The 14709-nt window shown below is 47.7% G+C and overlaps 1 protein-coding gene across 1 annotated transcript in view; it reads left to right on the top strand.

Annotated features, from left to right (window-relative positions):
* Positions 1 to 12146, top strand: part of VANGL1 (VANGL planar cell polarity protein 1) — a 204990-nt gene extending 192844 nt beyond the window's left edge. Inside the window, exon 8 of the mRNA XM_086935856.1 lies at positions 6488 to 12146. Coding sequence (XP_086791982.1) covers positions 6488 to 6748 — 261 coding nt within the window. The 3' untranslated portion in view covers positions 6749 to 12146. The remainder of the gene's footprint in view (positions 1 to 6487) is intronic.
* The last annotated feature ends 2563 nt before the right edge of the window (positions 12147 to 14709 follow it).

The following is a 14709-nucleotide window of genomic DNA, read 5'->3' on the forward strand; positions in this document are numbered from 1 at the left end:
TCGAAGGCTGCAGAGAGGTCGAGGAGGATGAGGGCGACTGTGTCTCCATTGTCCAGTAGAGTTCGAATGTCGTCTGTTGCTGCGATGAGGGCGGTCTCAGTGCTGTGTTTGGCTCGGAAGCTAGATTGTGAGGGGTCGAGTGATTTGTTGGCTTCGAGGAAGGCGGCGAGTTGGTTGTTGACAGCTTTCTCGATGACTTTGGCCGGGAATGGAAGAAGCGAGATGGGGCGGTAGTTTTTGAGTTCGGTGGGGTCTGCTGTTGGTTTTTTCAGAAGGGCGGTGAGTTCAGCGTGTTTCCAGTCTTCTGGGAAGGTAGCGGAGTTGAAGGAGCAGTTGATGACGTCTCGGAGGTGCGGGGCTATGACGGAGTCTGCTTTGTTGAAGATGTGGTGAGGGCATGGGTCTGTGGGGGATCCGGAGTGGATGGAATTCATCAGGCGGATGGTGTCCTCAGTGGAGATTGGGTTCCAGGCGTTAAGGGTGTTAACGGGGGGAAGATGGTCAGCTGATGGTAGGGTGGGTTGGCTTCCGGGTTGGTTGTCAAAGCTGTTGTGGATGTCAGCAATCTTGTTGTGGAAAAAAGAGGCTAGGGAGTCGCAGAGGGTTTGAGATGGGGTGATGTCGTTGGAGTTGGCCGCGGGGTTGGAAAATTCCTTGACGATGTTGAATAGTTCCTTGCTGTTGTGGGCGTTGTTGTCAAGTCGATCCTTGAATGCTGTTTTCTTGGCTTTTCGGATCAGTTGGTGGTGGGTGCGGGTGGCGCTTTTGAAGGCGTCCTTGGTGCTGGTGGATGGGTCTTTTTTCCAGGCCTTTTCAAGGGAGCGGCACAGTTTCTTGGACTTCTTGAGATCATCGTTGAACCATGAGGCCTTCTTGTTGCCAAGTTTGTGTTGACGTTTTTTCAGTGGTGCTAAGGTGTCGGCGGTGTTGGATAACCAAAGGGTGAGGTTGGAGGCGGCTTCGTTGGCGTTGGAAGAGAGGGCTGGGGAGGTTCGAAGGAGCGATGTGGAGATCTGATCCGTGGAGATTTTGTTCCAGTTTCTTTGTAGAGTTGGTTGGAGGTGGATGATGGGTTTCGGCTTGTTGGAGGTGAAGTGAAAGCAGCTGTGGTCGGTCCAGATGAGATTCGTAGTGTGGCTGAAGGAGACATGGTTGCTGGAGGTGAAGATGGGGTCGAGTGTGTGACCTGCGATGTGGGTGGGGGAGGTGACCAGTTGTTTAAGTCCGAGGTTGGCGAGGTTGTCCAAGAGGGTGGCGGTGTTGCGGTCGTTGATCTTTTCAAGGTGGAAGTTGAGGTCTCCCAGAAGGATGTAGTCTTTGGAGGGGAGAGCGTGTGGGGTGATGAAGTCCGTGATGTCTTCACTGAATTTTGCGCGGGGTCCTGGTGGTCTGTAGAGGAGGGTGCCTCTGAGTGTGGTCTTGGGGTCGATGTGGATCTGGAAGTGAAGGTGTTCGGAGTTGGCGAGGTTGGTGTCAGAGCTGGTAGAGATGCGGATAGATTTCTTATGGATGATAGCGATTCCTCCTCCTGTATGGTCGGTGCGGTCCTTGCGTGTGATCTTATAGTCATCAGGGATAGCGATGGCGATGTCGGGGGCGGAGGAAGCGTTCATCCATGTTTCCGTTAGGAAGGCGACGTCAGGAGAGATGGTGTCTAGGAGGTTCCAGAGGTCAATGGCGTGCCTGTGGACCGAACGGGTGTTGAGAAGGATGCATTGTAGGTGGTTGGGGTCTGGAATCTGTGGTGTGGTCGTAGCGGGGATGTTGTCGGTGCCGCTAAATTTGCAGGAGAGGCAGGAGAACGGTCCATGGGTGCGTCCAGGAGCGGCATGGACGCAGTTGGGGGCGCGACCAGGGTTAAGGGCTAGGAGGGTGGCGGCATCGTAGGTAACGCGGGAGGGCTGGGGAGCGCGAGGGGCAGGGGGCCAGGCGCGGACGGGCGTAGACGGGCTTACCTTTGGCGCACCTTCGGCGTGTCCGTAGCGCGTGGACGCTGCGCGTGGGGACATTGGCCATAAATGGATGGTGGAGGGGGCGGAGCGTGGGAGGGGCAGCAGCTGGGAGGCGGTAGCAGGGAGGAGGGGCGGGCCAGGGGACACACAACAAGATGGAGGGTCACAGGGCACCGGGGGCTAAAGGATAAACTTAATAAACCAACACAGCGCGAGGCTGAAATCAACAAACAAACACAATGCGAGGCGGAATTAATGAATTAAAGGCAGCGCGAGGCGGAGTGAAAAATAAACAGACACAATGCGAGGTGGAATTAATGAAATCAATGCAGCGCGAGGCGGAATGAAAACAAACAGATACAATGCGGAATTAATGAAATAAATGCAGCGCGAGGCGGAGTGCAAATAAACAGACACAATGCGAGGCGGAATTAATGAAATCAATGCAGCGCGAGGCGGAATGAAAACAAACAGACACAATGCGGAATTAATGAAATAAATGCAGCGCGAGGCGGAGTGAAAATAAATAAGCACAATGCAAGGCGGAATTAATTAAATTAATGCAGTTACAGCTCTGTAGTCTCGGCCAAATCGTCAGCAGGAGCTGGGATCAGGGAGCAATGGTGGAGCGACCGTGCTGGAGGAGGTCCAGGTGATCTATACACCTGCAAGGGACAGAAGGCACTCCAGGAAAAAGGGAGAGAACAACGAAGGAGGATGTTGTTGAGAAGTACCCCTCTTGGTCTGGTCACAAGGGAAGGAGGTCTTCAAGTCACAACAATACTGGGAAAACACAAATGAACAGACCATTAGTTCCCTGCCTACAGTTCGTAGACTGCCAAAGATTTTTAGGAAAACTCCGTACTTACAAAAGATATCTGGGAATATGCCCAAAAGGATTCTGGGTGATGTAGTAACGGTACGGTAATCCTAAGACTCAAGCGTTCCTTTACCTCTAGGCACCCTTAAAGGATTACAGGGGTGGCTTCGATAGAACCTACTAGTTATTGTCACTGAAGGTAGTAAACGAAGTTTGACAACAACGGAAATGTCACTTCGCCTCAGGACTAAAGGAAAACAAAAAGAATCAATTTCTATAGCACGGCCGTGCTTTACAAGTTCCTACCTCTAAGTGTTCGAGAAGGAAAAGAAGCGGCGTCCTCCTAGCGGGAAGGCAAGCGTCCGCGCACAACTCTGTTCGGCGTCCTCCTAGCGGGAAGGCAAGCGTCCGCGCACCAGCTCTCTCTCTCCTGAAACGATGGCAAGATTGATAAGCACTGAGCTACGCAGGAGGATTGCTTATATCTCTGGTCCCACAACCACTTCCGGTTAGCCCGCGCCCAGGTCCTTCTGGGAGTTGTAGTGCCCTGGCGGTTTCCTCGTATTGCGTGCCTGTTTCGACCCCTCGAGGACAGCAGCGCTACACCTATATACGTTAGGTCACTTTACCGTCTTTACTGGGTTTTAAAGCAGTCCGAAGGAAAAATGTACAAATCGGCCAGAGAATTTGGCCCTGCCCTGCCTCTTCCTGTCGTGGACTGTCCCGCCCTTGTCCCGGGCTTCTCCCGGGCGCGCCCGCGCGACGAGGAGACGTCGACTCCTTTATGCGCCTCCCGGCGCTTCCTGAATGCGTGGGGGTTGAAGTCACTGGCGCCCCCCGGCGGAGCCAAGCCCGGCCAGGAACACCACGTCAGGGAACTGGATGGCGGAGCCAAGCCCGGCCGATAAAGCACCCAGCAGAGCCAAGCCCGGCCGATAAAGCACCCAGCAGAGCCAAGCCTGGCCGCGTGCAGCAAGCGGTCAACAAGCGGTCAGTAGATTTGCGCCTCCCCTTCCCTTTTTAAATCACCTGTTGTGACTAGGTTCCTTAACCTCATGGGTGCTGCTAACGAGCTCAGCTCGTCACAGCCGTTGGAACGTTCGCACGCGGGGCTAATTTCCCTGTTCCAAAAACGGGTGCGGCCATGACGAGCTGAGCTTGTCACCAGCACGGCGCCGCCGGGCGCCCACATCCCCCCCCCGCAGCGAAGGGGTTAAAGTCTTGCAGCATGTGTTTCCACCTCAGCCCTTCTTCAAGCCTCAGTTGGACCTCAACCTGGTCCTCACCTTTCTCATATGTGCACCTCTGTATAATTGTCCTTTTAGGCTTTTGACTATAACAAGCGTTAAAAATGCAATAGGTCTCGCCTTTCATTCAGTTAAAGCCATTTGCTTTGCTATATAATACCATTAGCAAAGCAAATGGCTTTAACTTAATCAATGGGGAGAATTATTGCATTTTCAATGCTTATTTTATTTACAATTGGAAGGAGAGGGAACAAGGGGATTAGAGGGAGAGAAGAAGGAATACAGGAACTGATAGGAGACGAGGGAGTAAGGGAAGCAGAGAGGGAGCATGAAGTAAGAAAGAGAGGACTGACTGACGGAAAGAAGGCAAAGTCGGGGAGAGGGGTGGGCGGGAGGAGTACTTGGCAGAAAAAAACAAAAAAAACAAGTAACATGTTGAAGGGTGTGCCTTGTATGTTCACAGATCGTAAGGCATTAACACATATGAAAGCCGATTTAAGGACAGTGTTCACAAAACTTGTCTTTACCTGGGCGATTTCCTCATACAAGTAAATCTGCCTAGTTTAGGTGACTGGCGCACCAGGAAAGATGTTCTAAACTGTACGTATGAGCAATGGCAAGACAAGCCACTGCAAAGTTTTGTGTACGGAAGGCTGGGTATGATAAACACTGAAGAGAGACCTCCGCTTTCCCCTAATGGCTAAACAAAATGTCCCTGCAGTGAACCGATGGGACGGGGGTTGCTTGTGCAGAAGGCGTTGTTAAACCTTGTCAGGTCTCAAAGCAGGAAGAAAAGACGGTGTTCTAGGTACCTGTCTCGAGCTGGATAAGAGTTCCATTAGTTAAACCTAGATGGCCAGGATCTGCAGATTTCCCCCTAAGTTGCATAACATTTTTTCCTAAATGCAAACTTTTAGAATTAACCGAATGTTGGTTGCTTTGGTTTTTAGGAAACATTGTTGGAAAATTGCTATGTTGCCAGTTTAGGTTTAAGACATTGTGAGATACCAAAAGGCTTTTCAAAAATAGGATATTATCATTAAACACCGCCCCTAATTTTCAAAACCATCATGCAGTCTACAATGGCAGTGGCATCCCTTCTCTTGATGCACGTTGGTTAATGTAAACTAAATGCAATTAAAGATAACCGTGAAAAATAGATTGCCCCTGGTCGCGCCGCTGAATGTAAACAAGCGCATGCGTCAAAGCTCATTAGAACAAGCGGACTACTCCTTTTCAAGCACACTCGTGCTTGTGGCAGCATCTACCTTGCAGGAGCGAGCAGCGGCGTGGCCATGTTAATTGCAAACATTTGCCCATGCGCGTCTCTGCTCGCTCCCACAAGTGTGCTTGAAAAGGAGCAGACCGATTGCTAAAGGTCATTTCTTAGATCAGCGCATGCGTGCTGCCTAGGCGAGACCGAAAAACTGCCTTTTTTAGTGCTCATAACATCGGCCATGAGTGTCAGCTAACTGCAAGCTCACTCTGCACACTCCGTTGTGCCTCCTTTTTCTGAACTTGTGCCTCCTTCTTTCCCAAGGTTTTGACACCTTTCCATGTAGGCCAGAACATCACCCTACCTACATTATTTGCTCCTCCTCATCCCTCCAAAGAGGAGGAGAGACTTCACCATCCACACCAAAGAATTTTGGGCTGCCTATCAACTCTTTGTGGGCTATGTGGGAGCAAAACAATGGAAGGCCTTGCAGTGGATTGTACAATGCATTAAGATCTGCTATGCATTGGCCAAAAAGGAACCCCCTTGAGGGGTTGCGGGCTCATTCCACCAGAGACCAGGCTGCAATCACTGCATTACACGCAGCATCCTAGTCCTGGCCATCTGTCAGGCAGTAACTTGGGCGTCACTGTATACATTCACCAAACACTTCGTCCATTCGGTCCTGCAGGAATTTCTGATCTAATTGGTCTTGCATTCCCACCTACGGGGAGGCATTGCTTGGGTATCTATCCTAAGGCAAGGAATCTGCGGGTAGAAGTTTATATCAGATGAACAAGTTACTTAACGTTTGTAACAAATTATCTGGTAGAGACTCTGTCTGACCGCAGATTCCTTACCCATCCACCCTAGCCTGCTCTGAGAGCTGACTACGGTATAGGGAACATCCTCTTGAAGGCCTTAGTGTTCATCATGGCCCCAACGTTCCTGGCATGAAAAGTCTGCAAAGCAACTGATATCAGCATGCCGAGGTGGCTCCTATATAGGTACTGCGTACATCACTTCCAGCAATTAGGGATAATGCACGAAAAGCGTTCAGATCCAGACAGAGATCTGGGGATTATAGAAAGGTAAGAAATCTGCAGTTAGGTAGAGTCTCTAGCAGATAGGGCATTGCTGAAGGTAGGTAACTTGTTTGTTACTAATGGGGGTGCTTACATAGTTCCATTTGTTTGTAGGTGTTCTGCTTTTTATAAATATAATGGTTTGATTCTTCTCCTCTTCTCTGCAGGCCTTCCTGGAGCGTTATATCAACCCTGGCCCAACCTTACAGTATGACAAGGAGCGCTGGTTTGCCCGGCAGTGGACTCTCATCAGTGATGAAGCAGTCACCAACACTGTCCACGACGGATTGGTTTTCGTGCTCAAGTGCTTGGATTTCAGCCTTGTTGTTAACATAAAGAAAATCCCCTTTCTAAAACTTTCCGAGGAGTTTGTTGATCCCAAGTCTCATAAGTTTGTTCTTCGGTTGCAGTCCGAGACATCTGTCTAAATGTTTCATCTCTCAGCCCGGAGTAAACTGTACTGTCGGAGGTCGGAGCAGACGTGGCCATCTGCACTTTACTGAAAAGGATTCCTGGTGTGAGCGACCTGTGTGCTGACCAGCAGTGCCAGGTTTGGCTATCACGGTACTGTCCAGGTCTTTGCCTGATGGCCCCAAGAGATCATTCCGTCTAGTTGATGTGTACTGCTGTCTTACTATTGAACTCCTTGGGAAGTGATTAAGTACCATCTCTTTTGTGCATAACTTCTTGAGCCTCCAAGCTCGAGATCCCTCAAAATCCTGCATTCCAGGTTCATCATCTCCTGCACATGTTTGGGCTTGGGGGACCAGAATCCTCTTTTCCTGGCCTGTCAACTTCTGCACATATCTGGCCTCAATCATGTTTTTGCCAAATCACACTTTAGTTGCCTGTCACCGTTTGTGGCACTCTGTGGGGGTACAGACTTCATTTTCCTAATACTTTTAGGGCATGTGCCTTACAGCACTGGATCTCCTCGTGTCTCCTCAGGTGCCTGGCACCTTTTTGACTCAAAACCCCAGACTTTTGCGGGCTCTTTGCAAGAGTGCTGGGAGTACCTGGGTTGGGCTCTATGCATGACTGACTGTGTGCGCACAGAACACTTTATGTCTCCAGTTTGTTGTGGATGGCAGCTGAAGTGGGCAGTACCCTGCCTTGTACAGGTGGACACATGTTAATAACAGCTTTTGGCCTTTAGGCCTGATAGTTGACCAATGTCCTGCATAAGAAGAATGCTGGAGACCGTGCCAACAATTTTTTATACCTCTTAAATGTATTCTTATTTTGTGTGGAACTGTCATAACATGTTTGAAAAAGCTTTTTCGCAGCCAAGCTGTTTCATGAAAGACCTGTTATGTTATACGTGTGATTGTTGTACAAATGTCTAGACACAAAGATAGCATTGTGACTTCGCTTTTAGAGGCAAAGTACGGAAACCTTTTGTCCTTCATTCTAGGAGTTACTACACAAACCTAAGTTTGTATTTTATGTTTGTCCAATAAGGATTGTGTCTTTAAAGCTAACCCCTGCCCTTCCTGGGCATGTTGTCCGTTAAAAGGTGTAATGGGCACTCCTGGTATTACCTGCTAATGTCAAACAGGTATGTTTCCCCATGGGCTTCTGCCCGCGATGCCAACGATGGGGGTCCTGGATTACTCAGCAGGCCAGTACTATAATCCTTCCAACCTCAAGCACAGTTTTTATTTGTTTCAACATGGTTTAGTACTTAAACGTCCAGTTCTCATGGTGATTCTTCTTTCAGGCATGTGAATTCCATTTAAGTACACATTTGTTTCCACTGATCAGTTTCTGAACTTTGTTCACTCTAATCTCTTCCCACCTTCTAGCCGTCACCATGATAACCCCTCATGTAACCCATTTCTGACTGGTCACTAAAGTCACTAGAAGCAATCAAAGTATATGAGCTGACTGAGCACTAAGGCAAGTTACAAAACACGAGATTTGCACAATTTGCAAACTGTAATAATACTTACTGTTTTAACATTCACAAAGTTTACATTCCTTTCTTCTACAGCACATTCCAACTCTTCTCCAATGCTAATACTTGAGCTAGCAACAAGTGAAGCACTGTCCTCCTGCTCAGCTCTGCCTCTGGCTTTGGTCCTTTTGGGCTCTTTGTTAGTTCCCTTGTGATGCATCTGATCTACCTCCCTCCCTCCTTCCCCCGGACTACCTTGTTGCCAACATTGACCCATTTGGAGCAAGTACTTTTCTCTTGTGGCTGTGAAGTGCAGCTAATGTATGCTCGAGGATCACTATATGAACAGCCCTGCTAGGGTCTAATGCAAGAAAATATAACACTGTCACTTTATGCACATGTTGACCGTACTCCAAAGCTGGGACCCTTAATGGAGGGGGCGTTAAATCCGAACAATGAGAAGAAACCTGGCATGCTTGGTGGAGTGGGTGGTATAAGGGCCCTGTTTCCAGGAGGCATAATGACAAGGTAATCCATCCTCTCCACCGTGCTGCTCTTGATGGTGCATCCTACACTTGGTGGTGAGGGGGACCCTGTTTTACAGGTCTCAAAGGGACAACGTAGACTATTTTTCAAAAGGGCTAAAAACATAGAAGAATCAAAAGCCAGCTGGGACTGAAGATGATTATTATTGTCAGGAGACTGAGCATGAAGATTCTAGAGCGGTCTACACTCTACACAAGGGTTTCAACTGGGTCGCTATGCCATGGTAGAATTCTAAGCGAGTCTTAAGATAGGTGCTGCGCTTCCTACCGCTAGTTGGTATCTTGAACTGTACACCTGTGTCACGAAATTAAGCCTGCGTGCTATAGTACCGTTCTTCCATTCTAGGTACCTAGTTCCTTTGTTGCTGCTTTATTCTCTTTGCCAAACTTTTTGTAGCATCCTTGTGTGGTGGAAGGGATTCGGGCTGAAAAGACGGACTATCTGTCTGTGCCTTTGTCTCTACAGATGTGCTGTGAGGCCCTGAGATTGTTCATTTTGCCTCTTGATTTGATCTGTTCTACAGCTTGCTCTTCGACGTCTGCATGGAATACACCCCATCTTCAAGGAGAGGATCTAACATCCCTTTGTGAAAACCTTTCAGTCCAGTGCACCATTGGGTATATGTTCCTATAACATTTAAAATTCTACAAATTAATCCACTCCTGTACTTTAGTTTTTCCTTCCTCAAAGGAAAGCCTCTGCATTACAATGATGCTTAAGTGCGAACAAGGGTACTCTTTTCGCTTTTCTTCATTTTCAAACATTTTGTTTTATTGATTTTATTTGTGTGATTTCTCAACAATATTACGTTTTCATTTACCACTAGCAATGGATTATTCTTTCACGTTTTGTCTTGGAGTGGTATGTAGGTCCTTTGTTTTTACAGTCTCTTTTAATATCTTTCACTTTGACTGGATGAATTGACTCTTTACAGCTCTCTCCCTGGTGAATATTGCCTACTCACAACTTGACTTGCCCTTGTACTTTCCTCAATGTCATTTTTCTACAAAGCAATTAATACGTTGAGCATGATTTTTCTCATTCCGTCCTGCTGCATTCTTGTATGTCCTTCTCACGTTTGATGCAGACTGCTTGGTACTCTCTCTATGAAATGAAGTAGTGAAGTGAAGAAAACTTTACTTGTAGCTGTTCTCCTTGGTGAGTATCCGGTTTAGATTAACTTGCAGCCTCCCTCCTCCTCTTTCCGAGTGAGGCCCTTTCTATGCAGCCCCTTTTTGATTGAAACCTAAGACTGGGCCTGATTTAGGCACTGGGCTCTTCTCTCTTTGACATTTAAATTTAGTATTCCCAAACTGAAAGGGTTTTGTGAGCATGCTACGTTTGCTAAGATGCTTGCTGTATACTTGCAGGTTATAGCAAGAATCAGTCTTTTTTAAACAAAATTAGGAGATCTATTAAAAGTGTTTGCTTGATCTTCGGTTATTGCACTGGACACATGGGGTACAACCTCTCACTGGTCACTACCCCCAACCCACCGTGGGCATGCTACAAGGTGGGCGAAAATGACTTGGGATTATGCTAATGCATGCACGTATGTGTTAATTTGGAATGCATGTTTGTGTGGCTTCCCACACACCTCCACATATGTGAGAGGGGCCTGTTCATGTTTAGTGCCAATTTCTTTGTATGATTCTGAGTTAACACTCTCATTGACTTCTCATGGCTTCTAGTTGAGAATGAAACTCCTTTGCAATCTAGAGGATTCTCCTTCCAGCACCACTGCTGTGTACATCGCTCTGGCATTGTTTTGCACATACTCCGTTCATTATTTTTTAATGTCACTGTAAAGTTATTGTACCAACATGCTTTCTTTTTATGCGGTACCATGCCAGGTGTGGTTAAAATTAATCAGGCAGAGACTGCAGATATCTCGCTCATCAATGCTGTCACTGGGCAATGAATCCAGACATTTCTGCCTTTCCAGCTCTGTTGGATGGCAAACTGCTTGCGAAGACAAACCTGCATGCAATATCTGATGCTATGGTCAGGCAACGCTTACCAAGTTGAACAAAGTTGCAAATAAATGTCAAAATGTCTAAGCATAGGTTGCTCAGCAGGAATTAGAAGTCAAGAGAGCGCATGGGGAATTCTAAGGTCTCTGTACCTGTGCGACTATTCACAAAGCAGAGGATCCTCTGGAAACCTATGAATGAGAGAGGCAGCTGTATCATGCTCTTCCATTGATTGGTGAGGACGAGCATGGAAGTACAGAGTCTGAGGTCTTAATGGGCATTGTCCTACAGCAGCGTCAAGTGTTCCAAAGTACCTTTTAGCATTCATTGGCAATTGTTTCCAGTTACTACAAATCTCTTATATTGATAACGGCATCTTATTGAGTTCAGGTGACAAAAGAAGTGTTTTCTCCAGGCTTCTCCGCATTGTGTACCCAGGAGCTCACCTTATCTGGTTCAGTGCTGAAAATATATACAGATGTACTGCATGGCTTCCTCTGGCAGTGCATAATATCTTCTTCATCACAATGTTTTTTATTGATGTCAGTTGTTGCTGTGCATGTTCTTGTCATTCGCCACTCCTCGTTTTTGTTATTGGCCTTTTTGGGGAGGTGCATTGTTGAACTTTGGATTATTGTTAAATTCTGACAAATGTTATCTCTTTTTCCTGGATGTCTCCTTTCTCTGTGGAGGTGCCAAAGCATCTGGTAATGTTCTTCCCTTAGGTTTGTCGTTATTGAGTGGTGTGACCTGGCCGTCGGATCATAGTAGCCTCACCTGTTCCAAAAGAGTGAACGCTGCCTTTATCTCACAATATCGTGGGTTTCTGTTCATGTCCATAGTTTTGAAAAGTACATGGTTTTCACACCAAAGAATACTTATTTTTAAAGAATTTGCTCTATGTATATAGCACCTTGTCTATGTTATTTAATCATATAATTGGTGTTTATATTTAAATGTGTGGCGTTGCTTACATTGAAATATATGGGTGCTGGCAACAAAAATGGTTGCTGTGGGTGAAGGGAAATAGTACATATTGGTGATTTGATCTTTTTTTTATGTACAATTTATACATTGATCATGCACATGTCAGTCTGATCCTACTGATGGTATTTGTAAGTGTTACTCTGGCCAGTTTGCCAGTTTCCTTTTTATACTCTGTCCAGGAGAGATGATGATAACCAATGGACATTTGTTACCGTCACATTTCCTTTTATGCAACATGGAGGTCAGTTTGAATGTCTCAGTTGTGCAGAAAATGCATCTTATCATGCATTCTGCAAAAGACAAGAATTTCTGATATTGCTTCTCTTTGGTTTTAGGTGTATATTTTACTTTTTATGTAAATGACCCTTGCAAAACCATTTTGCAAACAACATATTTTATACAAGAAATAAATATAAAAGCAAACCTCTGGGTTACCTTATATTGCTTTAATGAATGAGACTGATGTGTTTATAATGCTTTTAAGGTAAACTGGGTCCCCGAAGGATGGACTAAAACAGCACCTACTTAGTAACATGACCTTGAGAACAAGGCTCGCCTAATGTTGAGAATTCTCGCCTAATGTTGAGAATTCATGCTGTGTGCTCTAAGTACGAATGGTCAGAGAGCTTGAATTTAAGCTTATCCATATGTTCCAGTAAACGTCTGCTGTATTTGTCCTTGCTTTGTTTAATTGCCGCCTGCAGTATTTTAGCACAGTGCAGTGACTCCTCATAACTATACATTGTGCATATGTTTGAGGTTCTAGCAGGCGAGTTCGTAAACTATTGTAAAAGTTCTTGCTGCATGCTACACCCAACTCAGCCACTGCTTAGAAATTCAGTGCCCAACGATTGCACTCTACTGTGGTTTTTGCACTCGTGTGGTTTTCTGGTACTCCAGGATTGGATCTTTCATAGATTCACATGCTTGAATTATTCCCCTGGTTAAGGCTAGGAACCCATGGTAGTCAGTTATTGTAACAAGCAATCAATCAATCAATCATAACATTTCTAGAGAGCACTACTCACCTGTGAGGGTCTCAAGGCGCTGAGGGGGGAGGGGTGCTGCTACTGCTCGAATAGCCAGGTTTTGAGAAGTCTACTGAAGGTTAGTAGGTCCTGGGTCTGCCATAGGAGGATGGGGAGGGTGTTCCAGATCATGGCGGCGAGGTGGGAGAATGATCTACCACCGGTGATTGCTCTTCAGATGCGGGGGACATTGGCGAGGGCAAGGTCGGCAGAGCGGAGCTGTCGGTTCGGGGTGTAGAAGGTGAGTCGTCTGTTGAGGTATGCTGGTCCAGTGTGGTGGAGCGCCTTCTGTGCATGGGTGAGGAGCTTGAAGGTGATCCTCTTGTTGACAGAGAGCCAGTGCAGGTCTCAGGTTGGCAGTGATGTGGCTGTGGCGGGGGATGTCGAGGATGAGGCTTACGGAGGCGTTCTGTATGCTTTGGAGTCTTTCCTGGAGTTTGGCTGTCGTTACTGCGTAAAGGGCGTTGCCGTAGTCCAGTCTGCTGCTGACGAGGGCCTGGTTGACTGTTCTTCTTGTTTCTGTGGGGATCCACCTGTAGATCTTGAGGAAAATGCAATGGGTGATGAAGCAGGACGACGAGACGGCGTTGACTTGCTTGGTCATGGAGAGTGTAGAGTAGAGGATGAACCCCAAGTTGCGTGCGTGGTCGGTGGGAGTCTGTGCTGCTCCCAGTGCGGTCGGCCACCAGGAGTCGTCCCAGCCTGAGGGGGTGGAGCCGAGGATGAGGACCTCTGTCTTGTCCGAGTTCAGTTTCAGACAACTGTTCTTCATCCACTCTGCAACGGCTTTCATTCCTTCATGGAGGTTGGTTTTGGTGGTGAGGGGGTCCTTGCTGAGGGAGATTATCAGCTGGGTGTCGGCGTAGGAGATGATGTTACGGTCGTGCAGTCGGGTGAGCAGTGCCATGTAGACGTTGAACAATGTCTGGCTGTGGGATCATCCTTGGGGTACGCCGCAGGTGATCTTGGAAGCTTCGGATCGGAAAATAGGGAGGCGGAAGCTCTGGGTTCTGCCGGAGGGAAGGAGGTGGTCCATTCCAGAGCCTTGTCTCGGATCCCTGCATTGTGGGGGAGTGTGCGTAGGGTGTGGTGGCAGACAGTGTCGAAGGCAGCTGATAGGTCCAGGAGGATGAGGGCCGCAAATTCACTATTGTCCAGCAGGGCCCTGTTGTCATCAGTGGCGGGGATTAAGGCAGTTTCTGTACTGTGTTTGCTGCAGAACCGGGCTGGGATGGGTTCAGGATGTTGTTCTCGAGGTAGCGGGTCAGCTGTTGACTGTCTTCTCGATTACCTTCGCCGGGAATGGGAGCAACAAGATGGGCCGGAAGTTCTTGAGATCCTTTGGACCTGCCTTGGGTTTCTTCAGTAGGGCGTTGATCTTGGTGTGCTTCCAGCTCTCAGGGGAGGTTGCGGTCTCAAAGAAGATGTTGATGGTCTTGCGGAGATGGGGTGCGATGGTGGCGCTGGCTTTGTTGAAGATGTGGTGTGGGCATGGGTCAGACGGAGAGCTGGAGTGGATGGTGTTCATGATTTTGATGGTGTTGTCGCCGTTTATGTTGGCCCAGGTGAGCAGGGGATCGATGTGGGTGGTGGCCGCGGGGTCTGAGGTGTCGGTGGTTGTAGGTTGTTGAAGCTGTCATGGATGTCTGCGATCTTGCGATGGAAGAAAGTGGCAAGGGAGTCGCACAGGTCTTGGGATGTTGTTGGTGTTGGAGCTGGTGTTGGAGAGCTCTTTCACGATGTTAAAGAGCTCTTTGTTGTTGTGCGCGTTGTTTTCGAGTCGGTCCTTGAAGGAGGCTCTTTTGGCGGACCTGATGAGGATATGGTGTCTGTGGATGGCGTCCTTGTGGGCTATGTAGCTGTATGGTGTCTGTTCGCTGTGCCATTTCTTCTCTAGTGTACGGCAGGTTTGCTTGGTGGCCTGGAGGTCTGCGGTGTACCAGCTGAATATCTTGTTG

Source organism: Lissotriton vulgaris, chromosome 8 (assembly GCF_964263255.1).
Source record: "Lissotriton vulgaris chromosome 8, aLisVul1.2, whole genome shotgun sequence".
In the NCBI taxonomy this organism is placed as follows: Eukaryota; Metazoa; Chordata; class Amphibia; order Caudata; family Salamandridae; genus Lissotriton; species Lissotriton vulgaris.